Here is a 27,788-nt window from a genome sequence, read left to right on the forward strand (position 1 = left end):
AAAAAAAAAAATATATATATATATATATATATATATATATATATATATATATATATATATATATATATATATATATATATATATAAATATATATATCTTTTTTTTCTTCTTTCTTTCAAACTATTCGCCATTTCCCGCATTAGCGAGGTAGCGTTAAGAACAGAGGACTGGGCCTTTGAGGGAATACCCTCGCCTGGCCCAATTCTCTATTCCTTCTTTTGGAAAATTGAAAAAAAAAAAAAAAAACGAGAGGGGAGGATTTCCAGCCCCCCGCTCCCTCCCCTTTTAGTCGCCTTTTACGACACGCAGGGAATACGTGGGAAGTATTCTTAATCCCCTATCCCCAGGGATAATATATATATATATATATATATATATATATATATATATATATATATATATATATATATATATATATATATATATTATATATATATATATATATATATATATATATATATATATATATATATATATATATATATATATATATATATTATCCCTGGGGATAGGGGAGAAAGAATACTTCCCACGTATTCCCTGCATGTCGTAGAAGGCGACTAAAAGGGGAGGGAGCGGGGAGGGCTGGAAATCCTCCCCTCTCGTTTTTTTTTAATTTTCCAAAAGAGGGAACAGAGAACGAGGCCAGGTGAGGATACTCCCTCAGAGGCCCAGTCCTCTGTTCTTAACACTACCTTGCTAACGCGGGAAATGGCGAATAGTTTGAAAGAAAGAAAAGATATATTCTTTTTTTTTTTTTGCTTTGTCGCTGTCTCCCGCGTTTGCGAGGTAGCGAAAGATATATATATATATATATATATATATATATATATATATATATTTGAGAAGCATTTGAATAGAAATTTATGCAGGTCAGAAGAGATGAATGGTGACCAAGTGCTGAAGAGTCTATAAAGGGATAACAAAAAAGAATACAGATGAATATATAGTTAATCTAAATGAACATACATATACATAATTCATTAAGAGATACTTTATTTTCATTATGTCAAAAAGAAGGATTCTCTTATGTGCACTGTTGCATATATCACCTTCAAATGATATACTAAACTATAAACTGATATACAGATGATTTACCAGTAACTACAACAAAGAAATTTGTGCCATGATTTTCCTGATGATTTCTCTTTAAAAAGATGTACATTAAGCAAAATATCTTCAGAATTAGATTTATATAGCTCAGAGTTTGATCTATGACTTGTGATTAAAGTATATTTCTAAAAAGAAATAAAATCATTGATTCATAAACTGACCTGGGAACCAACATGATATTTTGCCAAATCCAGGACGTAAAAGGTTGCTGAATACCGGCTGGTCTGGTAGATTATGCAACACCAGAGTCACAAAAGTCATTATAGAAGGTCCTCCCCAGGCATACACTAAGTACAACTTGAATTTCTTAGCATCATTGGCTAAGATGCCGGTTAATGGTATGCAGCTGACAGTGGCTCTGAAATGAATGTTACAAGAGAAGACATGGTTTATTTTGACATTACTGAACAGCAAAGATTATCTATATTTATCTTATATCCCTGGGGATAGGGAAGAAAGAATACTTCCCATGTATTCCCTGCGTGTCGTAGAAGGCGACTAAAAGGGGAGGGAGTGGGGGGCTGGAAATCCTCCCCTCTCTTTTTTTTTCTTTTAATTTTTCAAAAGAAGGAACAGAGAAGGGGGCCGGGTGAGGATATTCCCTCAAAGGCCCAGTTCTCTGTTCTTAACGCTACCTCGCTAATGCAGGAAATGGCGAATAGTTTGAAAGAAAGAAAATCTCGATCACTGTTTCCCGCGTCTGTAAGGAAGCGCCAGGACACAGATGAATGGCCCATCCACTCACATACACAAATATCACATATAATGGGGAGGTGATAATAAGTAGTGGTGATGTGAAAAGGAGATGGAGTGAGTATTTTGAAGGTTTGTTGAATGTGTTTGATGATAGAGTGGCAGATATAGGGTGTTTTGGTCGAGGTGGTGTGCAAAGTGAGAGGGTTAGGGAAAATGATTTGGTAAACAGAGAAGAAGTAGTAAAAGCTTTGCGGAAGATGAAAGCCGGCAAGGCAGCAGGTTTGGATGGTATTGCAGTGGAATTTATTAAAAAAGGGGGTGACTGTATTGTTGACTGGTTGGTAAGGTTATCTAATGTATGTATGACTCATGGTGAGGTGCCTGAGGATTGGCGGAATGCCTGCATAGTGCCACTGTACAAAGGCAAAGGGGACAGGGGTGAGTGCTCAAATTACAGAGGTATAAGTTTGTTGAGTATTCCTGGTAAATTATATGGGAGGGTGTTGACTGAGAGGGTGAAGGCATGTACAGAGCATCAGATTGGGGAAGAGCAGTGTGGTTTCAGAAGTGGTAGAGGATGTGTGGATCAGGTGTTTGCTTTGAAGAATGTATGTGAGAAATACTTAGAAAAGCAAATGGATTTGTATGTAGCATTTGTGGATCTGGAGAAGGCATATGATAGAGTTGACAGAGATGCTCTGTGGAAGGTATTAAGAATATATGGTGTGGGAGGCAAGTTGTTAGAAGCAGTGAAAAGATTTTATCAAGGATATAAGGCATGTGTACATGTAGGAAGAGAGGAAAGTGATTGGTTCTCAGTGAATGTAGGTTTGCGGCAGGGGTGTGTGATGTCTCCATGGTTGTTTAATTTGTTTATGGATGGGGTTGTTAGGGAGGTGAATGCAAGAGTTTTGGAAAGAGGGGCAAATATGCAGTCTGTTGTGGATCAGAGAGCGTGGGAAGTGAGTCAGTTGTTGTTCGCTGATGATACAGTGCTGGTGGCTGATTCATGTGAGAAACTGCAGAAGCTGGTGACTGACTTTGGTAAAGTGTGTGAGAGAAGAAAGTTAAGAGTAAATGTGAATAAGAGCAAGGTTATTAGGTACAGTAGGGTTGAGGGTCAAGTCAATTGGGAGGTAAGTTTGAATGAAGAAAAACTGGAGAAAGTGAAGTGTTTCATATATCTGGGAGTGGATGTGGCAGCGAATGGAAGCATGGAAGGAGGGAGTGAAAATTCTGGGAGCGTTGAAGAATGTGTGGAAGTCAAGAACATTAACTCGGAAAGCAAAAATGGGTATGTTTGAAGGAATAGTGGTTCCAACAATGTTGTATGGTTGCGAGGCGTGGGCTATGGATAGAGTTGTGCGCAGGATGGTGGATGTGCTGGAAATGAGATGTTTGAGGACAATATGTGGTGCGAGGTGGTTTGATCGAGTAAGTAATGTAAGGGTAACAGAGAAGAATGAGCGAGGAAAGATTGACCAAGAGGATATATGTGTCAGAGGTGGAGGGAACGAGGAGAAGTGGGAGACCAAATTGGAGGTGGAAATATGGAGCGAAAAAGATTTTGATTGATCGGGGCCTGAACATGCAGGAGGGTGAAAGGCGTGCAAGGAATAGAGTGAATTGGAAAGATGTGGTATACCGGGGCCGACGTGCTGTCAATGGATTGAACCAGGGCATGTGAAGCATCTGAGGTAAACCATAGAAAGTTCTGTGGGGCCTGGATGTGGAAAGGGAGCTATGGTTTCGGTGCATTATTACATGACAGCTAAAGACTGAGTGTGAACGAATGTGACCTTTGTTGTCTTTTCCTAGCACTACCTCGCACACATGAGGGGGGAGGGGGTTGTTATTACATGTGTGGTGGGGTGGCAATGGGAATGAATAAAGGCAGACAGTATGAATTATGTACACGTGTATATATGTATATGTCTGTGTGTGTATATACATGTATACGTTGAGATGTATAGGTATGTATATTTGCGTGTGTGGACGTGTATGTATATACATGTGTATGTGGGTGGGTTGGGCCATTCTCTCGTCTGTTTCCTTGCGCTACCTCGCTAATGCGGGAGACAGCGACACAGCAAAATAAAAAAAAATAAATATATATATAAACGCCCATACATAAACATATACATATCAACATATAAATATATACGTATACATACACAGACATATACATATTCATGCTTGCCTTCATTCATTCCTGGCACCACCCCACCCCACAGGAAACAGCGTCGTTACCCCCAGCTTCAGCAAGGTAGCACCAGGAAAACAGACAAAAAAGGCCACATTCATTCACACTCAGTCTCTAGCTGACATGTATAATGCACCAAAACCACAGCTCTCTATCCACATCCAGGCCACACAGACCTTTCCATGGTTTACCCCAGATGTTTCACATACCCTGGTTCAGTCCACTGACAGCACGTCAACCCCAGTATACCACGTGGTTCCAATTCACTCTCTTCCTTGCACGCCTCTCAACCTCCTGTATGTTGAAGCCCCGATCACTCAAAATCTTTTTCTCTCCATCCTTCCTCCTCCAATTTTTTCTCTCCACCTCTGACACATATATCCTCTTTGTCAATCTTTCCTCATTCATTCTCTCCATATGTCCAAACGATTTCAACACACCCTCTTCTGCTTTCTCAATGACACTTTTTATTTCCACACATCTCTCTTACACTTTCATTACTTACTCGATCAAACCACCTCACACCACATATTGTCCTCAAACATTTCATTTCCAACACATCCATCCTCCTCCGTATAACCCTATCTATAGCCCATGCCTCGCAACCACATAATATTATTGGAACTACTATTGTGTATATATGTATAAGTCTGTGTGTGTATATATATGTATACATTGAGATGTATAGGTATGTATATTTGCGTGAGTGGACGTGTATGTATATACATATGTATGTGGGTGGGTTGGGCCATTCTTTCGTCTGTTTCCTTGCGCTACCTCGCTAATGCAGGAGACAGCGACAAAGCAAATAATAATAATAATACAACTATTCCTTCAAACAGCAAAGATATGGCTAAATCATATAGAATTACTCCTCAAAAAAAGTGGACATAATCTTTTTTTTCATCTTACAGCACCTGCCTACTGTTTCTGTATCTATCTACTATAAATTTTGATTTTGATTAGCAGTTTAATGCTCTATGAAAATCCAAATATTCAATGGTAAAACAGTAAACTTCCCCTTTTTCTTGGATACATGCCTTGGTTCAGCCCATCTCAAAGAAAGAACATTTAGGCTTTCCAAATACTACCCTATCACTCATGTATGCAATCTCCAAAAGCTTTGAAACTCCTCAACTCCCACATTCTTTAAAAATCATAGTCTGAAAACCTTCTTCGTGTTCACTAACACTTTTGCAGTGCAAGGTCTACTGTTGATCATTCCTGTGTGACTCACATCTGGTCCTCCTCTCTACGAAATTATGGCAAATTGTTTGTTGAGGCTCTTAACAGCTTCAAAGCATATGAACGGATGTGCCACAAGTCTGCTTACTAAACTTCCCTCTTTTGGCTTTTCTCCATTTTTCTTTGCTCTGATGCATGGTTTCCTTTCTAATCAGTCCATTTTGGTAATCTTTGATGCAGAAAATTTTCCCTCTAACCCTATCAATGATGGTGTCTCTCTGGGTTTTGTCCTATTGTCTACACTTTCTTCTCTGCAAAGAACTTCCTATAATCTATATCTCTATTCACTTTTACAACAATAATTCCATTCTACAACTTGTATTCCTTTCCCTTCTCACTCCATTATTATGCAGTTTAGGTAAGGGGAAGGGCACACAACTAGCCAGCTACCAGGAAAAGACATCAGAGTTATATTTGCAGAAGAGGGAAGGTAGACCAATACTGCAACATATGGCCAATGTTTCGAGCTGTAAGGTCAGAATGAAAGGGATGATAAGTCAGATTACGACAGACTCAACTCTGTCTAATAAAGTACGTACAACTGGAGCTGTGGATAATCTGTGAAGCTGTTCAGAAGAAAATATGGATTCTAAACAAAACTTCCAGTTTCTTAGGGGCATTTGTGTAATGTGAGGTTTTCTTGAGGTAGATTTGATGTTACAGTAATATCAAGTATATCTACTACGGATCAGGGTAGTAAAAAAAAATACAGGATGGACCTGGAGTTTTACTCTGTTACACTTCAGCATAAAGCATAAAATCATCCGCTCTGTACAGTAAATGTACGTTTGCATCAAACCTCTAACTCGCTTGTCCTACACAAAGATTAATGTGGATATTTGCCGAAATGGCAAGAGGCCAGGATAATCCTCAAAGATCTGAATAAGGGGATGAAAAAAAGCTGCTGAGGCTGCCTATATAATACCAAATAACAATAAATCATTCAGGAAGATTCCTCTACTTGTCAAAAGTGACATGAAAACTGGTGATGTCATCAAAGGAGGCAGAGCCAGCAGTCAACATTAGCCAATCAGGGAAAGACACGTACAAATGTCCGGAAAGATAGTCTATTTTCCATTTAAACAATGTATTCATCTCTAATGTTGTTAGTCAGTGCGAACAAAGTTTTACACCAAATGTAACAGATAAAAACTCTAGGTCCATCCTGTGTTTTTTATGACCCTAATCCACTTATCTGTCGATACTGATTCATATGCATCTATTGTTTGATTCATGTTATTAAAGATCCAACAAAAGGGATGAGGAAAGTTGTGAGGGACTACAGAAAGAGATGGACATAAAGTGAGTATGGAAGGCAATAACTGAGCCAATAGGGATACCCTGTCCATGTGGAGTTTATAAAGGAAGTTGTGTCAAAACAAAATGCAGATTGAACAAGAAACTGGTAATCTAACTGGTAAATAATTCCATATAAAAAACTACTTGTTTTATTTGAAGTAAAGAGTTTGCCCAAGAGTTCATACCCATTAATACACAAGGAATCAGACAAGAGGAATCACTGAAACTTTTGATAATTTTGATGACCTCTTAACCTTTTTCTACAATAAATAAGGTTAAGTTATCTAGACAGCCTTCACAGACTTGTTTCTCAGCCCAGGAATCATTTTGGTAGCCTTCCATTGGGTACTTTTTATTCAATGTCTTTTTTCAAGAAGAGAGACCAAAACTGAACACAACACTCAAGATGGGGATGGACAAGCTCTGAACAACTAAAAGACCAGCTAGAACTGACTATGCATGTGCTGCATAGACTTACCAAGCCTAATAAACAAAATTGCATTGCTGGCAATTAGTCTATAGTGTAAGAGAAAAAACTTAAGACAAAATTTTTCATTTCATTTGAAAATATCCACCTTATGTTCCTGCTTAAAGGTTCATCAAGTGTTCAATGATTTAAAGTACAGCAACCAAAAATAGTTCAGCTATATGGATTTTTTTAAGCCAATGGAAGAGTCATCAAAGTAGCCAATTTCTGGAACATTCTGGTTATTGGGCAGTCAGATTTAAGGTCAGACTGATCTCTAGTACACTATTCTAAGGCTTGATCATTAGCCTCCACTCATTGCTTATGGCCATTAAACAAATTTTGTAACAAAAGAAGTAAAATATCATGAGCACTACATCACAACCCTTGTTAGTAATCTTTGATGCAAGACTTTATCAAATGTTTCAGAAAATCTTAATATATAATGCTATTGTCATCATACAGGGTTGCTTACAAACTATGAAGAAACAAACCAAGGAGATCTGTCAGACAAACAATTTCATTATAACCTATGCTGCAAACTGTTAAGCAATTATTTTTGCATGACAGTAAAGACAGCACAGGCAAATGAATGCCCTAATCATGGCTATCTCATAAATGCTACATATACTGACCAGGCCTATAGGGAGGATGTACATCTGGTTTGGCTTAGGGCCAAATGCTGTGCTCAAGATTCTGAATGATTTACAATCTTGTCTCAAAATGATGGCTTCCCCAAGTTTACTAACTACAGATGCTATGGTAAATGGAAAATAATTTCTAGGCAGGAACTTATCTTTTTTAATATAAGTGTTCAGGAGAATTGTTCATGAGTAAAACATGTATTCTTTTCTTCACAGTGACAGGATCATGAAAAAGTATATACACTGCCATCCTGAAAGATCCCAACATACTTTCTGCCCTAGACATGTTGTCTTTGAATCTGCTGAAGGTAATGGAGCCTTTAGGTTATTCCTACTAAAGGTGAGTTTGGGAGCTGGAATATATATCCTACATGTGGCTAACGACTAGTATCCAGTCTTTTAGGGCAATCTACTGGTCACTTTGTTATTACAATTTTGGCTAGTTTTGTTGATGAATCAACTAGCTTGATAAAATGAAAAGGTTGAAAGGTAAATAAAATTTCATTCTGGCTGTATACTTGATGAATCGCCTTGTTTCAGAATATGAAATGGTAGAAAAGCAAATATAATTTCAAAATTTTGCAGCCAAGGATTAGTAATGTCTCCAGTTTCAGATGTCATTCTTTTTACCAGTTCCAACACAGAAAATCTTCAGATACTGGGAATTAATTCTACATAAATCTAAATATGTATATACCATATATAAATAGCAAGGCTCAGCTTAAGTAACTGTGTCAACTATAATCTTACCTGATTACTCGCCAGATGTCAAAACACATCACATTCAGCCAAAAAAATGCTGCTAAAAATGAAAACTGGAGAATGAGTCCTGGAAAGATGTAAAGCAAAATTCTAAATTAGATAAAATCACTATAATATCAACATGCAGTCTTATCAAGTGTAATATGTTATGCATTAAGTTTTGGGATGTTTGTTGGGAGAACAACAAATTTTACATAAGAGGCAGCAATTCTTTTTCAGCCTTATTTCTTTCTTTCTTTTTACATTGAAAGCTCCAGTCACGGACAAAAGTCCACATCAAGGTTGGGCCTTAATTGAAATACATAGAGAATTATGAAATGGAAAAAGAAAAAACATGGGAAAGCATTTATGAATTTTGGAGAAAGTGAAAAACCTGTCTCTTGAAATCTGCCAGATCATAGTTACTGGGAAAGACATGAGAAGGTAGAGAGTATTAAAGTTTCAAGGTGTTGGGAAAGAAGCAAGTATCAAAAGGGCCCATTTTGAGTTACCAAAGCCACACGGTAACCATATGACACAGCAGCTTGCCGAGGATTGCGTGGTCTAGCTAGTGGCATGGGCATACAAGCAGCCAGCTCTCGGGAGCAAAAACCAAAGTAATACCTACAGAAAAGGGAAAGTGAACCAACATTGTGCTGTAGGGCAAGAGTGTCAAGTCTGGAAGTTAGCTTGGGACAGTTTATAAGTCAGACAGCTTTTGACTCAACCCTGTCAAGTAAGGATGCAGAGCTAGAACCACCCCAGACGTAAACGCAATACTCCATACAAGGAAAAATCAATTTTTGTATAAACAGAGCAACTGTTCAGAAGAAAAGAACTTTTAATGTCTAAACAGGACACCCAGTTTCTTAAGAGGCAAACTTAGCTATTCCTGTAATGTGGGGTTTCCAAGAAAGAGTGGATGATACAATAATACCAAGTATGTTCACTGAGTCAAGAGGTCGAATAACATAACTGTCAAAGGAGAAATGAGAGTTATGAGGAGTTTTCGACAGAGGGATGGGTAGAAACTGGGTCTTGGAGGCATTAAATATAACATGATTTTGTGTACCCCACTGGGATGTCCTGGCCAAGTTTGAGTTTACTGAAGAAGCTGTGTCAGGACGAGATGCAGATCAAGTGAGAGAAGAGAAAGCAGAGTTGAAAGATGATGATGAATGTAGAGTTAAGATGCCAGCATATGTGCATTGTATTATCTGTGGAGGGGAGGAAATGTTGAAAAAAGAAGTGTAGGGGACAGGACAGAACACTGAGGGACAATGCTGTTGATGGAGAAAAGAGGGGAGGCTGATCCTTAAACAACCACTGAGATAGATTGGCTGTAGGGGAAGCTAGATATCAAGGAGTTAAGTGAGAGAGGGAAGCCAAAGAGGGGAGCTTAGAGATGATACATTGATGCCACTCACTGTCAAAAGCCTTGGATAAGTCAAGGGCAACTTCACAAGACTCCCTAAAAACTTTTAGGGATGATGACCAGACATAAGTAAGATAGGAGAGATATCATCAGTGGATCTCACTTTACTGAAGCCATACTGGTGATCAGAGAGAAGACTGTGATTTTCGAGGTGTTTAAGGTCGTGGGAGTTGAGAAGGGATACAAAAACCTTGGGAATGGTAGATGTCAAAGCAATATGGCAATAGCAAGAGGGGTCAGAGGGATGTATCAATGCATGCTTTCAAGAAGGAGGAAATGTTTTGGCTTTTAAAAAGAAAAGGAACAAAGGAGCAAGCACAGGTGGAAGTTCAGTGGCATATGAGTACATATATTAATGTTAGACCTTCTATTCATAAACATTCAAAAATCATTACTTGAAAACTTATAGCTATGAAATGGTAAATACCACACAGGGATATCATATCATTAGACAGCTCTCATTTCCCAACATATATATCAAATCTTCAAAGAGATATGAAGGTTTTCTTTAATGTGATTCCCTCAAAGTTGTCATTATGTAAGAATCAGATCTAGCCTATGTCCCTCCTAAGCTGTTAGAAGCTGAAGCATTTGCTTTTGTCTTCTGATTACCAAGAATTGAATTAGGGTTGACAAGAGGGTAATATATTTACAGGAATATCAAGAAGGTATACATTTGTTGAGGTGAGTTAAGGAATAAAAGAAATTAAGTAAATGGGATAATATTAACTGAAAGGAGTGCTACTGCTATTGCTGAGTGGTGTGAATAAAGGGTGGCTAATAAACCTACATTTATACATCCTAATGAGCTCAAAAATTTGACATTTGAAGGTTTGTTCTTTGTGATATGGGTCATACAAGGTGGACAAAAAATAACTGTCAAAAGGAAATGTGGGCTTTTAGGATGAATTTCATATCCATGAATTACTAAGCTAAACATCCACTGAAAGATCAATGCATTTACCATCAATAACAGAACATCAACTAATCATCACTGAATATGACAGGACATTATCTACTAAAGTCTTGATGAGAGACAATGGGTGACATAAGATTTATATACAAGATCTAAGAAAATCATGAGATGGATAAATGCCTTCTGAAGCACTGCTAAAACTTTTGAAGCTAGAAAAAAAGTGAACATCATACTGTGAATTTTATCATATTCATTATGAATTTTCATAAAAGCAGCAATGAATGCATGTACAGTACATTCAGTACATTTACTAATCTTTCTCAATATACCTCTCAATTCTAGTTCATTTTCCTTAGTATGCATGTACTCTTTCCATAAGTCATATGCTGAAAAACTGTAGGTCAAATGTTTATGCACATGTGCAAATATCCTAGATTCAGTGCTCAAGAGCAGGAGCTATACTGTCTGTAGAAATGTGTATGCTTCACAGGTGATATGCTAAAGAATGAAGGTCTGGTGTCTGTAGACACGATAGTTCAGTCAGGTAACATGAGTATTCTTTCATGCACACTGGAGGCAAAGTTTCAAAATATCAAAAGAAAAAAATCTTAGTTCTGTTTTTAAGATTAACTAGGGTGTAATATTTTGATTAAAATGATGTACAACTCAACCTGGCGAGTCAGTGCATATGAATGCTGTGCACTCTTTTAATGAGACTACACCACTGCCAGGTATATGTGGCACTCCATAAGCATTTTCAGGCATAATGAGTTATGTGGTATTTTGTATGTGTTTTTGTTGCAAAAGATTATTACTAATTGTTTTGCATCAAAAACATCTATCATCTTGTAACACTGACAAAGAAAAAAATATCTTGTAACATGGTGCAGATACTGTAGTCATTCTTGTCATCTCCACATATAATGACCAGTAATGGAAAATATTTAGGCCTACAGCATCCAGAAACAAAGCATGGTATTATCAATGGTTGTATAAGTTGCCTCAAGACAGAGGCAGCAAATAAATAAAATTCATTCTCATATGAGGCCAAATGCCTGCAAGGCCAGGCATTCATATGAGATCAACCACCATCTAAGGGTTCAGCTGTAGAGCATCTTGCCAATTAAATATCTGCAAACAGTTTCCATCAAGAGCAGTTATTCTTTCCAAAGTTTCGATACATTGGATCAGTTGGTCTACATACTAAATAATAATCTGAGCCATAATAGGAACTCTAAGGGGCTGCTACGACCATGTTGGTTTCTAAAGTTTCTATGGGTAGGCTTATATCTTAGGTTATGTTTAACTATCAGTCATTAAACCTCAAGCATCTGAACCAGGAAATCTAGGCAGGGTCCCCTGAATGAAAGGTTATGTATATAAGATCATTCTCCAAAATATACAGTTTCATCTGATTTGCATGCAATGTTAATATGCTATGATCTGCAGGTTTTCACTACATTTCCCATTATAAAATATCAGTGGACATTCGTTATAATATTAACTAATTCAAACATACAGTACCATGGTAAAGACATTTCTATGGGGTTTTACTTCTCAATGGCATGGAGTCACTTTGTGGACCAATCTCACAGAAACTCTCTATGTCAGGTTTTATAAAGAAGTTGGTGAAATATATCTAGAAATCAACAGTACCTATAAAAATTTCACCTAACTGTCCATAGGAAGAGATAACTGCCGCGTATAAGATGTAAAAGGTATTTGAAAAAGACATGCTTGTCATTGTCTCATTTCACATCATTTTTTGTCTGCTGTTGGTGTTTGCATGTAATCATTTGTACAACACGGAGAGAACTTTGGTAGTACTCCACCTCTTAAACTTTCTATACTATAATGTAGCCTTTTAAACCACTATACCCTGCCTTTCACCATCTCCTTGATTAGTTTATTCCAATCACCCAGCATTCTTACACTAAACCATTGGTTCTTTACATCCTTTCTGACTCATTTTGCCCAGTTCCTTGCCTGCATCTTAACCTGTTCACTGTCAACATCATCTAACTGATCTAGAATTTAAAGGCTATTATCAAAACCCTATTATCTCTATCTTTCTCCCCTTCTCCACGATGAGCAGTTTTGTAGCCCTAAGCTTATTCCCCTTCATTCAGGTACCATCTTAGCTGTTCCTCTCTGGGCCCTCCCAATCACAGCTTTGTGGTTCTTTAGGTGTGATGACCAGACTTGCATGGTATAATCCAGTCTTCACCTAACATCAGTAATGAACAGTTTACTGAAAATCTCCTTATTCATATACTTGGATGTGATTCTCATTTTTGTCAGCGGACACTTTGCTCTTTGACAGTGCTCCAGATGTGTACCTCTAGTGTCAAATTAGACACAATTTGGTTCCTAGGCCTCTTTCGCACAATGATTACTGGAATCCATATTGTGCATGATAATAATTGCACTGAGACTTTCTATAACTGACTCATCCTCATTGCCTCACACTTACTAGGAATGAATTTCACCATCATTTATCCGACCTACTTTAAAGTTTGTCCAGATCACCCGGTATTCAGATGCGATTATCAATCCTTACTTCTCTTATGACCTTGGCGTCATCCACAAGTGTGTTTAAGCAAGAGTTCAGTATGCCAGCCATGTCATTTACATACAACACAAATAGCAGTGGTCCAAGGATAAGCCTTGTGGTATACCACTTGTAATCTCAGCCCAGTTCGAGTATGTTTTCTTACCTGCATCCTCTCTTCCCTTCTACAATGAAAATTACCTCTAGCTTCTTTATCAACATTTGATGGGTCTGATATGGAGTTCCCTGTCATACCTGAGAGTGTGTTAGTGCATGGCTTCCTTCCCTGAAATCACACTTGGTCCCAGTTAGGTAGCTTCTCCTTTCCAAGAATTTGTTTCATTTGTTTTCCGATTATCTGACTGGTCAGTAGTTCAGGATGACTTCCTTAACACTTCTTTAGATACATGAACATTTGCCCTTCCCTAAATCTTTGGAATTAAAAGACAAATCCCTTTTAGCACACATTTTTCAGCATGTATATTTCCATCATAAAAATTAAATCTAAAGGAAAGCTTGGTCTTTAGGCAAAGTCAGAGATGCTTTTGCAGGATCAGGTGATTTCAAGAGGGGTTTCATCAACTTCTATAATAAGTGACTGCAAGTTTTTTCTTACACTCATAACCCTCCCTACTATGACTTATTTCTTATGAAATAGAAAAGGCTCTAATCAGAACAGCTACTTCTTTTAATCTCTAGACTTTATCAATGCAAATCAATATCACTCAAGTTAAAAAGCTATTCAAGTGGCTGTGATAAACTGTAACTGGTATCCATAAGAAAAGAAATATGCAGTTCGAAAAAAGAAGCTGTCCTTTTGATATGTCTGAAATATATAAGTCTGGCAGTTTGGTCATTAGAGAAATTGTCAGTTTAGTAAAACTAAAGAACTGAGTTATCAGTCTTGAGCCTGTCATTATGGTGATTACAATCACACATTCAATCATGAGATGTGAGAGCTTAATGAATTTTACACAGGTTCAGGTTTGCTGGAATGATTTCATTTTATCTTACTTGAAACTTTCCATGCACCCTGAGGAAGTCATTAAGGAAGATTTAGCTGAGCATATACAGGGATAGTGAAAGAAATGAAGTGAAGAAGTCCCTCCTGAGGATACAGCATATCTATCCAAGGATATATATGTATATGCTCTTTATCAATTTTCAGAAAAAAGGCTAGGAACCCCAATTCTGCAAATTTAATTCCCAAGAAAAGGGCATGTCTTTGCTCAAATCGTGTACCCTATGTATATACAAAAAAAAAGACGAAAACAAAACAAAAAACTCTGCCAAATAAGATCATAATAATCAACAATAAATTCTTTCTACTCTGTACAATATTAGTAAGTGAAACATATTTTATGATAACTTCTCTTGCTCTGCAGTCTTACCATTGATAATGCAGTGAACTGATGTCAGATATTTTGTAAGAACGTAAGTGACGAATAATGCACTGTCTGCCACAAGGAGTGATGCCATATGACACAAGAGACAAAGGCCCTGCATGTCACGAAGACTTGGGATGAAGACATGAAACAATATTGTTAAAGTAAGAAATATGGTTGATATGACCACACCAGCTATTTGCATATAATCTTTCACCACCAGTGCCTTGGATGTGGTACCCAAACACACTAATGCCACTTGAGCAGACCCTGCAAAAGAAGAATATTGAATTAAGAAAAATATTTCTAAATTTCAATGCAAGATACTCGTATATCAAGATCTTAAACAATTAAAAATGTGACCACATCATAGAGCACAGTAAACATGGGAATAATAAAAATGACAAGTACACATCATGTTGTACTAAATAAGGTAGAGGGATGTATAAAAAAAAAATTAAAACTTCCATCAGAAAAGTCTTGTAAGCAAAAGTGAGAACATATCCAGTACAGGATAATTAGGCCCAAGTGACTATCTGTTAATGTTCCTAGTATATGCAGAGATTCCTACCTCAACTCACTTCTGGGTCTCTGTACCATCTTAAGAAGTTACTTAACCTATTCACTGCAACTGGTGCTTATACATTATGGGATTATATTTTGGGAGCAGCTGAGTAACTGTAATAGCAGCTTTGATGCACGAGACTGGGTTATAGTGATGGGTGATTTGAATGCAAAGGTGAGTAATGTGGAGTTTAGGGCATAATTGGTGCACATGAAGTGTTCAGTGTTGCAAATGGAAATAATGAAGAGCTTGTAGATTTGTGTGCTGAAAAAGGACTGGTGATTGGGGATACCTGGTTTAAAATGAGAGCTATACATAAGTATATGTATGTAAGTAGGACAAATGGCCAGAAAGCATCACTGAATTACGTGTTAATTGATAGGCGCGTGAAAGAAAGACTTTTGGATGTTAATGTACTGAGAGGGGCAACTGGAGGGATTTCTGATTATTATCTTGTGGAGGTAAAGGTGAAGATTTGTAGAGGTTTTCAGAAAAGAAGAGAGAATGTTGGGGTGAAGAGAGTGGTGAGAGTAAATGAGCTTGGGAAGGATACTTGTGTGAGGAAGTACCGGGAGAGACTGAGTACAGAATGGAAAAAGGTGAGAACAAAGGACATAAGGGGAGTGGGGGAGGAATGAGATGTTTTTAGGGAAACACTGATGGTTTGCGCAAAAGATGCTTGTGGCATGGGAAGCGTGGGAGGTGGGCAGATTAGAGAGGTAGTGAGTGGTGGGATGAAGAAGTAAGATTTTTAGTGAAAGAGAAGAGAGAGGCATTTGGACAATTTTTGCAGGGAAATAGTGCAAATGACCGGGAGATGTATAAAGGAAAAAGGCAGGAGGTTGAGAGAAAGGTGCACGAGGTGAAAAAGAGGGCAAATGAGAGTTGGGGTGAGAGAGTATCATTAAATTTTTGGGAGAATAAAAAAATGTTTTGGAAGGAGGTAAATAAAGTGTGTAAGACAAGAGAGCAAATGGGAACATCAGTGAAGAGGGCTAATGGAGAGGTAATAACAAGGAGTGGTGAAGTGAGAAGGAGATGGAGTGAGTAATATTAAGGTTTGGTGACTGCGTTTGATGATAGAGTGGCAGATATAGGGTGTTTTAGTCGAGGTGATGTGCAAAGAAAGAGGGTCAGGGAGAATGGTTTAGTAAACAGAGAAGAAGTAGTGAAAGATTTGTGGAAAATGAAAGCCAGAAAGGCAACGGGTTTAGATGGTATTACAGTGGAATTCATTAAAAAAGGGGGTGACTGTGTTGTTGACTGGTTGGTGAGGATATTCAATGTATGGTTCATGGTATAGTGCCTGAGGATTGGCAGAATGCATGCATAGTGCCATTGTACAAAGGCAAAGGAAATAAAGGTGAGTGTTCAAATTACAGAGGTATAAGTTTAAGTATTCATGGGAAATCGTATGGGAGGGTAATGATTGAGAGGGTAAAGGAATGTACAGAGCATCAGATTGGGGAAGAGCAGAGTGGTTTCAGAAGTGGTAGAGGATGTGTGGATGAGGTGTTTGCTTTGAAGAATATATGTGAGAAATACTTAGAAAAACAGATGGATTTGTATGTAGCATTTATGGATCTGGAGAAGGCATATGATAGAGATGATTGATATGCTCTGTGAAAGGTATTAAGAGTATATGGTGTGAGAGGTAAGTTGCCAAAAGCAGTGAAAAGTTTTTACCAAGGATGTAAGGCATATGTACAAATAGGGAGAGAGGAAAGTGATTGGTTCCCAGTGAATGTCGGTTTTTGGCAGGAGTGCATGATGTCTCTATGGTTGTTTAATTTGTTTATGGATGGGGTTGTCAGGGAGGTGAATGCAAAAGTTTTGGAGAGAGAGTCAAGTATGTAGTCTGTTGTGGATGAGAGGGCTTGCAAAGTGAGTCAGTTGTTGTTTGCTGATGATACAGCACTGGTGGCTGATTTGGGTGAGACTCTTCAGAAGTTGGTGACTGAGTTTGGTAAAGTGTGTGAAAAAAGAAAGCTGAGAGTAAATGTGAATAAGATCTAGGTTATTAGGTTCAGTAGGGTTGAAGGACAAGTCAATTGGGAGGTAAGTTTGAATGAAGAAAAACAGAAGGAAGCAAAGTGCTTTAAATATTTGGAAGTGGATTTGGCAGCAGATAGAACCATGGAAGCGGAAGTGAGTCACAGGGTGGGGGAGTAAGTGAAGGTTTTTGGAGCATTGATGAATGTGTGGAAGGTGAGACCGTTATCTCGGAGAGCAAAAATGGGTATGTTTGAAGGAAAAGTGGTTCCAACAATGTTATATGGTTGCAAGGCATGGGCTATAGGTAGTGTTGTGCGGAGAAGGGTGGATGTGTTAGAAATGAGATGTTTGAGGACAATATGTGGTGTGAGGTGGTTTGATCGAGTAAGTAATAATAGGGTAAGAGAGATGTGTGGTAATAAAACGAGTGTGGTTGAAAGAGCAGAAGAGGGTGTTTTGAAATGGTTTGGTCACACGAAGAGAATGAGTGAGGAAAGATTGACCAAGAGGATATATGTGTCAGAGGTGGAGGGAACGAGGAGAAGTGGGAGACCAAATTGGAGGTGCAAAGATGGAGTGAAAAAGATTTCGAGTGATCAGGGTCTGAACATGCAGGAGGGTGAAAGGCGTGCAAGGAATAGAGTGAATTGGAACGATGAGGTATACCAGGGTGAACGTGCTGTCAATGGATTGAACCAGGGTATGTGAAGCATCTGGCGTAAACCATGGAAATTTCTGTGGGGCTTGGATGTGGAAAGGGAGCTGTGGTTTCAGTGCATTATTACATGACAGCTAGAGACTGAGTGTGAACGAATGTGGCCTTTGTTGTCTTTTCCTGGCGCTACCTCGCACACATGAGGGAGGGAAGGGGTTGTCATTTCATGTGTGGCGGGATGGCGATGGGAATGAATAGAGGCAGACCGTATGAATTATGTACATGTGTATATATGTAAATGTCTGTGTGTGGATATATGTATATGTTGAGATGCATAGGTATGTATATTTGCGTGTGTGGACGTATATGTATATACATGTGTATGTGGGTGGGTTGGGCCATTCTTCCGTCTGTTTCCTTGCGCTACCTAGCTAACGCGGGAAACAGCGACAAAGCAAAATAAATAAGAAAAAAGAAATAAAAAATATATATATATATATATATTTTTTTCTTTTTTGCGTTTTGTCGCTGTCTCCCGCGCTTGCGAGGTAGCGCAAGGAAACAGACGAAAGAAATGGCCCAACCCACCCCTATACACATGTATATACATACGTCCACACACGCAAATATACATACCTACACAGCTTTCCATGGTTTACCCCAGACGCTTCACATGCCTTGATTCAATCCACTGACAGCACGTCAACCCCGGTATACCACATCGATCCAATTCACTCTATTCCTTGCCCTCCTTTCACCCTCCTGCATGTTCAGGCCCCGATCACACAAAATCTTTTTCACTCCATCTTTCCACCTCCAATTTGGTCTCCCTCTTCTCCTCGTTCCCTCCACCTCCGACACATATATCCTCTTGGTCAATCTTTCCTCACTCATTCTCTCCATGTTCCCAAACCATTTCAAAACACCCTCTTCTGCTCTCTCAACCACACTCTTTTTATTTCCACACATCTCTCTTACCCTTACGTTACTTACTCGATCAAACCACCTCACACCTAACAACCCCATCCATAAACAAATTAAACAACCATGGAGATATCACACACCTCTGCCGCAAACCTACATTCACTGAGAACCAATCACTTTCCTCTCTTCCTACACGTACACATGCCTTACATCCTCGATAAAAACTTTTCACTGCTTCTAACAACTTGCCTCCCACACCATATATTCTTAATACCTTCCACAGAGCATCTCTATCAACTCTATCATATGCCTTCTCCAGATCCATAAATGCTACATACAAATCCATTTGCTTTTCTAAGTATTTCTCACATACATTCTTCAAAGCAAACACCTGATCCACACATCCTCTTCCCCAATCTGATGCTCTGTACATACCTTCACCCTCTCAATCAATACCCTCCCATATAATTTACCAGGAATACTCAACAAACTTATACCTCTGTAATTTGAGCACTCACTCTTATCCCCTTTTCCTTTGTACAATGGCACTATGCACGCATTCCGCCAATCCTCAGGCACTTCACCATGAGTCATACATACATTAAATAACCTTACCAACCAGTCAACAATACAGTCACCCCCTTTTTTAATAAATTCCACTGCAATACCATCCAACCCTGCTGCCTTGCCGGCTTTCATCTTCCGCAAAGCTTTTAGTACCTCTTCTCTGTTTACCAAATCATTTTCCCTAACCCTCTCACTTTGCACACCACCTCGACCAAAACACCCTATATCTGCCACTCTATCATCAAACACATTCAAGAAACCTTCAAAATACTCACTCCATCTCCTTCTCACATCACCACTACTTGTTATCACCTCCCCATTTGCGCCCTTCACTGAAGTTCCCATTTGCTCCCTTGTCTTACGCACTTTATTTACCTCCTTCCAGAACATATTTTTTTTTCCTTTTTTTTTTTATACTTTGTCGCTGTCTCCCGCGTTTGCGAGGTAGCGCAAGGAAACAGACAAAAGAAATGACCCAACCCCCCCCATACACATGTATATACATACGTCCACACACGCAAATATACATACCGACACAGCTTTCCATGGTTTACCCCAGACGCTTCACATGCCTTGATTCAATCCACTGACAGCACGTCAACCCCGGTATACCACATCGATCCAATTCACTCTATTCCTTGCCCTCCTTTCACCCTCCTGCATGTTCAGGCCCCGATCACACAAAATCTTTTTCACTCCATCTTTCCACCTCCAATTTGGTCTCCCTCTTCTCCTTGCTCCCTCCACCTCCGACACATATATCCTCTTGGTCAATCTTTCCTCACTCATCCTCTCCATGTGCCCAAACCACTTCAAAACACCCTCTTCTGCTCTCTCAACCACGCTCTTTTTATTTCCACACATCTCTCTTACCCTTACGTTACTTACTCGATCAAACCACCTCACACCACACATTGTCCTCAAACATCTCATTTCCAGCACATCCATCCTCCTGCGCACAACTCTATCCATAGTCCACGCCTCGCAACCATACAACATTGTTGGAACCACTATTCCTTCAAACATACCCATTTTTGCTTTCCGAGATAATGTTCTCGACTTCCACACATTCTTCAAGGCTCCCAGAATTTTCGCCCCCTCCCCCACCCTATGATCCACTTCCGCTTCCATGGTTCCATCCGCTGCCAGATCCACTCCCAGATATCTAAAACACTTCACTTCCTCCAGTTTTTCTCCATTCAAACTCACCTCCCAATTGACTTGACCCTCAACCCTACTGTACCTAATAATTAACCTTGCTCTTATTCACATTTACTCTTAACTTTCTTCTTTCACACACTTTACCAAATTCAGTCACCAGCTTCTGCAGTTTCTCACATGAATCAGCCACCAGCGCTGTATCATCAGCGAACAACGACTGACTCACTTCCCAAGCTCTCTCATCCCCAACAGACTTCATACTTGCCCCTCTTTCCAAAACTCTTGCATTCACCTCCCTAACAACCCCATCCATAAACAAATTAAACAACCATGGAGATATATATATATATATATATATATATATATATATATATATATATATATATATTTTTTTTTTTTTTTTTTTTATACTTTGTCGCTGTCTCCCGCGTTTGCGAGGTAGCGCAAGGAAACAGACGAAAGAAATGGCCCAACCCCCCCCCCCATACACATGTACATACACACGTCCACACACGCAAATATACATACCTACACAGCTTTCCATGGTTTACCCCAGACGCTTCACATGCCCTGATTCAATCCACTGACAGCACGTCAACCCCTGTATACCACATCGACTCCAATTCACTCTATTCCTTGCCCTCCTTTCACCCTCCTGCATGTTCAGGCCCCGATCACACAAAATCTTTTTCACTCCATCTTTCCACCTCCAATTTGGTCTCCCTCTTCTCCTCGTTCCCTCCACCTCCGACACATATATCCTCTTGGTCAATCTCTCCTCACTCATTCTCTCCATGTGCCCAAACCATTTCAAAACACCCTCTTCTGCTCTCTCAACCACGCTCTTTTTATTTCCACACATCTCTCTTACCCTTACGTTACTTACTCGATCAAACCACCTCACACCACACATTGTCCTCAAACATCTCATTTCCAGCACATCCATCCTCCTGCGCACAACTCTATCCATAGCCCACGCCTCGCAACCATACAACATTGTTGGAACCACTATTCCTTCAAACATACCCATTTTTGCTTTCCGAGATAATGTTCTCGACTTCCACACATTTTTCAAGGCTCCCAAAATTTTCGCCCCCTCCCCCACCCTATGATCCACTTCCGCTTCCATGGTTCCATCCGCTGCCAGATCCACTCCCAGATATCTAAAACACTTCACTTCCTCCAGTTTTTCTCCATTCAAACTCACCTCCCAATTGACTTGACCCTCAACCCTACTGTACCTAATAACCTTGCTCTTATTCACATTTACTCTTAACTTTCTTCTTCCACACACTTTACCAAACTCCGTCACCAGCTTCTGCAGTTTCTCACATGAATCAGCCACCAGCGCTGTATCATCAGCGAACAACAACTGACTCACTTCCCAAGCTCTCTCATCCCCAACAGACTTCATACTTGCCCCTCTTTCCAAGACTCTTGCATTTACCTCCCTAACAACCCCATCCATAAACAAATTAAACAACCATGGAGACATCACACACCCCTGCCGCAAACCTACATTCACTGAGAACCAATCACTTTCCTCTCTTCCTACACGTACACATGCCTTACATCCTCGATAAAAACTTTTCACTGCTTCTAACAGCTTGCCTCCCACACCATATATTCTTAATACCTTCCACAGAGCATCTCTATCAACTCTATCATATGCCTTCTCCAGATCCATAAATGCTACATACACATCCATTTGCTTTTCTAAGTATTTCTCACATACATTCTTCAAAGCAAACACCTGATCCACACATCCTCTACCACTTCTGAAACCACACTGCTCTTCCCCAATCTGATGCTCTGTACATGCCTTCACCCTCTCAATCAATACCCTCCCATATAATTTACCAGGAATACTCAACAAACTTATACCTCTGTAATTTGAGCACTCACTCTTATCCCCTTTGCCTTTGTACAATGGCACTATGCACGCATTCCGCCAATCCTCAGGCACCTCCCCATGAGTCATACATACATTAAATAACCTTACCAACCAGTCAACAATACAGTCACCCCCTTTTTTAATAAATTCCACTGCAATACCATCCAAACCTGCTGCCTTGCCGGCTTTCATCTTCCGCAAAGCTTTTACTACCTCTTCTCTGTTTACCAAATCATTTTCCCTAACCCTCTCACTTTGCACACCACCTTGACCCAAACACCCTATATCTGCCACTCTGTCATCAGACACATTCAACAAACCTTCAAAATACTCATTCCATCTCCTTCTCACATCACCACTACTTGTTATCACCTCCCCATTTACGCCCTTCACTGAAGTTCCCATTTGCTCCCTTGTCTTACGCACCCTATTTACCTCCTTCCAGAACATCTTTTTATTCTCCCTAAAATTTACTGATATATATATATTTTTTTTTTTTTTTTTTTTTTTTTTATACTTTGTCGCTGTCTCCCGCGTTTGCGAGGTAGCGCAAGGAAACAGACGAAATAAATGGCCCAACCCCCCCCCATACACATGTACATACACACGTCCACACACGCAAATATACATACCTACACAGCTTTCCATGGTTTACCCCAGACGCTTCACATGCCTTGCTTCAATCCACTGACAGCACGTCAACCCCTGTATACCACATGACTCCAATTCACTCTATTTCTTGCCCTCCTTTCACCCTCCTGCATGTTCAGGCCCCGATCACACAAAATCTTTTTCACTCCATCTTTCCACCTCCAATTTGGTCTCCCTCTTCTCCTCGTTCCCTCCACCTCCGACACATATATCCTCTTGGTCAATCTCTCCTCACTCATTCTCTCCATGTGCCCAAACCATTTCAAAACACCCTCCTCTGCTCTCTCAACCACGCTCTTTTTATTTCCACACATCTCTCTTACCCTTACGTTACTTACTCGATCAAACCACCTCACACCACACATTGTCCTCAAACATCTCATTTCCAGCACATCCATCCTCCTGCGCACATCTCTATCCATAGCCCACGCCTCGCAACCATACAACATTGTTGGAACCACTATTCCCTCAAACATACCCATTTTTGCTTTCCGAGATAATGTTCTCGACTTCCACACATTTTTCAAGGCTCCCAAAATTTTCGCCCCCTCCCCCACCCTATATATTATATATATATATATATATATATATATATATATATATATATATATATATATATATATATATATATATATTATCCCTGGGGATAGGGGATTAAGAATACTTCCCACGTATTCCCTGCGTGTCGTAGAAGGCGACTAAAAGGGGAGGGAGCGGGGGGCTGGAAATCCTCTCCTCTCTTTTTTTTTTTTTTAATTTTCCAAAAGAAGGAACAGAGGGGGCCAGGTGAGGATAGTCCATAAAAGGCCCAGTCCTCTATTCTTAACCCTACCTTGCTAACGCGGGAAATGGCAAATAGTTTAAAAGAAACAAAGAAGATATATATATATATATATATATATATATATATATATATATATATATATATATATATATATATATATATATATATATATATATATATCTTCATCCCACCACTCACTACCCTTTCTAATCAACCCACCTCCCACTCTTCTCATGCCACAAGCATCTTTTGCGCAATCCATCACTGATTCCCTAAATACATCCCATTCCTCCCCCACTCCCCTTACTTCCATTGTTCTCACCTTTTTCCATTCTGTACTCAGTCTCTCCTGGTACTTCCTCACACAAGTCTCCTTCCCAAGCTCACTTACTCTCACCACCCTCTTCACCCCAACATTCACTCTTCTTTTCTGAAAACCCATACAAATCTTCACCTTAGCCTCCACAAGATAATGATCAGACATCCCTCCAGTTGCACCTCTCAGCACATTAACATCCAAAAGTCTCTCTTTCGCGCGCCTGTCAATTAACACGTAATCCAATAACGCTCTCTGGCCATCTCTCCTACTTACATAAGTATACTTATGTATATCTCGCTTTTTAAACCAGGTATTCCCAATCATCAGTCCTTTTTCAGCACATAAATCTACAAGCTCTTCACCATTTCCATTTACAACACTGAACACCCCATGTATACCAATTATTCCCTCAACTGCCACATTACTCAGTTGAGGGAATAATTGGTGTTATATATATATATATATATATATATATATATATATATATATATATATATATATATATATATATATCCCTGGGGATAGGGGAGAAAGAATACTTCTCACGTATTCCCTGCGTGTCGTGGAAGGCGACTAAAAGGGAAGGGAACTGGTGGCTGGAAATCCTGCCCTCTCTTTTTTTTTTTTAATTTTCCAAAAGGAGGAACAGAGAAGGGGGCCAGGTGAGGATATTCCCTCAAAGGCCCAGTCCTTTGTTCTTAGCGCTACCTCGCTGACACGGGAAGTGGCAAATAGTATGAAAGGAAAAAAAGAAATATGTATATATATATATATATATATATATATATATATATATATATATATATATATATATATATATATATATATATATATATATATATACATATATATTTTTGCAGGGAAAAAATGCAATTGAGTAGGAGATGTATAAAAGAAAGAGACAGGAGGTCAAGAGAAAGGTGCAAGAGGTGAAAAAGAGGGCAAATGAGAGTTGGGGTGAGAGAGTATCATTAAATTTTAGGGAGAATAAAAAGATATTCTGGAAGGAGGTAAATAAAGTGCGTAAGACAAGGGAGCAAATGGGAACTTTAGTGAAGGGCGCAAATGGGGAGGTGATAACAAGTGGTGGTGATGTGAGAAGGAGATGGAGTGAGTATTTTGAAGGTTTGTTGAATGTGTTTGATGATAGAGTGGCAGATATAGGGTGTTTTGGTCGAGGTGGTGTGCAAAGTGAGAGGGTTAGGGAAAATGATTTGGTAAACAGAGAAGAGGTAGTAAGAGCTTTGCGGAAGATGAAAGCCGGCAAGGCAGCAGGTTTGGATGGTATTGCAGTGGATTTTATTAAAAAAGGGGGTGACTGTATTATTGACTGGTTGGTAAGGTTATTTAATGTATGTATGACTCATGGTGAGGTGCCTGAGGATTGGCGGAATGCATGCATAGTGCCATTGTACAAAGGCAAAGGGGATAAGAGTGAGTGCTCAAATTACAGAGATATAAGTTTGTTGAGTATTCCTGTTAAATTATATGGGAGGGTATTGATTGAGAGGGTGATGGCATGTACAGAGCATCAGATTGGGGAAAAGCAGTGTGGTTTCAGAAGTGGTAGAGGATGTGTGGATCAGGTGTTTGCTTTGAAGAATGTATGTGGGAAATACTTAGAAAAGCAAATGGATTTGTATGTAGCATTTATGGATCTGGAGAAGACATATGATAGAGTTGATAGAGATGCTCTGTGGAAGGTATTAAGAATATATGGTGTGGGAGGCAAGTTGTTAGAAGCAGTGAAAAGTTTTTATCGAGGATGTAAGGCATGTGTACGTGTAGGAAGAGAGGAAAGTGATTGGTTCTCAGTGAATGTAGGTTTGCGGCAGAGGTGTGTGATGTCTCCATGGCTGTTTAATTTGTTTATGGATGGGGTTGTTAGGGAGGTGAATGCAAGAGTTTTGGAAAGAGGGGCAAGTATGAAGTCTGTTGGGGATGAGAGAGCTTGGGAAGTGAGTCAGTTGTTGTTCGCTGATGATACAGCGCTGGTGGCTGATTCATGTGAGAAACTGCAGAAGCTGGTGACTGAGTTTGGTAAAGTGTATGAAGAAGAAAGTTAAGAGTAAATGTGAATAAGAGCAAGGTAATTAGGTACAGTAGGGTTGAGGGTCAAGTCATTTGGGAGGTAAGTTTGAATGGAGAAAAACTGGAGGAAGTAAAGTGTTTTAGATATCTGGGAGTGGATCTGGCAGCGGATGGAACCATGGAAGCGGAAGTGGATCATAGGGTGGGGGAGGGGGCGAAAATCCTGGGAGCCTTGAAGAATGTGTGGAAGTCGAGAACATTATCTCGGAAAGCAAAAATGGGTATGTTTAAAGGAATAGTGGTTCCAACAATGTTGTATGGTTGCGAGGCGTGGGCTATGGATAGAGTTGTGCGCAGGAGGATGGATGTGCTGGAAATGAGATGTTTGAGGACAATGTGTGGTGTGAGGTGGTTTGATCGAGTAAGTAACGTAAGGGTAAGAGAGATGTGTGGAAATAAAAAGAGCGTGGTTGAGAGAGCAGAAGAGGGTGTTTTGAAATGGTTTGGGCACATGGAGAGAATGAGTGAGGAAAGATTGACCAAGAGGATATATGTGTCGGAGGTGGAGGGAACGAGGAGAAGAGGGAGACCAAATTGGAGGTGGAAAGATGGAGTGAAAAAGATTTTGTGTGATCGGGGCCTGAACATGCAGGAGGGTGAAAGGAGGGCAAGGAATAGAGTGAATTGGAGCGATGTGGTATACCGGGGTTGACGTGCTGTCAGTGGATTGAATCGGGGCATGTGAAGCGTCTGGGGTAAATCATGGAAAGCTGTGTAGGTATGTATATTTGCGTGTGTGGACGTATGTATATACATGTGTATGGGGGTGGGTTAGGCCATTTCTTTCGTCTGTTTCCTTGCGCTACCTTGCAAACGCGGGAGACAGCGACAAAGCAAAAAAAAAAAAAAAAAAAAGAATATATATATATATATATATATATATATATATATATATATATATATATATATATATATATATATATATATATATATATACCTCACAAACGCGGGAGACAGCGACAAAGTATAAAAAAAAAAAAAAATATATATATATATATATATATATATATATATATATATATATATATATATATATATATATATATATATTCAAAATTCTTCAATTGCCTTGGGATACAATGTAAGGCCATTAGTGATTCTAGTAGTATATATATCTCTGACGCCTGTTAAATGGAACTCCCTTAAGGGGAGGCCATGGACTTCAGTACCCTTTAGTATTTCACCCTTAACAGGCCAATGACATAGGGCAACTCTAAGTGGTGTTTGCAAAGAATCCTACCTAATGCTCTAACTAACTGCTACTACTACTACTAGCAATAAACAATGTATTGTTACTGGATGCTAGACAAATGTTTTTTTCATTTACAGGTCAATCTATGAAAACATCAAAGATGTCTATAGGACAATATGCGACCTTTAGTTAAAGAATAATTTGTTAAGCTCTGAAACTCTTACAAAATAACAGTATAGTAACCGTACTATTAGTGACAAAAACGCTTCCAAAAACACCACATATCTCAGTAATTT

At 39.3% G+C, this 27,788-nt stretch overlaps 1 protein-coding gene across 1 annotated transcript in view; it reads right to left on the reverse strand.

The window, feature by feature from the left end:
- Positions 1 to 27,788, reverse strand: part of LOC139753853 (probable G-protein coupled receptor Mth-like 3) — a 111,109-nt gene that overhangs the window by 32,771 nt on the left and 50,550 nt on the right. The window contains exons 4-6 of the mRNA XM_071670790.1: positions 14,701 to 14,964; positions 8,417 to 8,495; positions 1,275 to 1,471 (exon numbers count right to left, since the gene is read on the reverse strand). Of these exons, the coding sequence (XP_071526891.1) occupies positions 1,275 to 1,471; positions 8,417 to 8,495; positions 14,701 to 14,964 (540 nt within the window). The remainder of the gene's footprint in view (positions 1 to 1,274; positions 1,472 to 8,416; positions 8,496 to 14,700; positions 14,965 to 27,788) is intronic.

Source organism: Panulirus ornatus, chromosome 15, assembly GCF_036320965.1.
Source record: "Panulirus ornatus isolate Po-2019 chromosome 15, ASM3632096v1, whole genome shotgun sequence".
In the NCBI taxonomy this organism is placed as follows: Eukaryota; Metazoa; Arthropoda; class Malacostraca; order Decapoda; family Palinuridae; genus Panulirus; species Panulirus ornatus.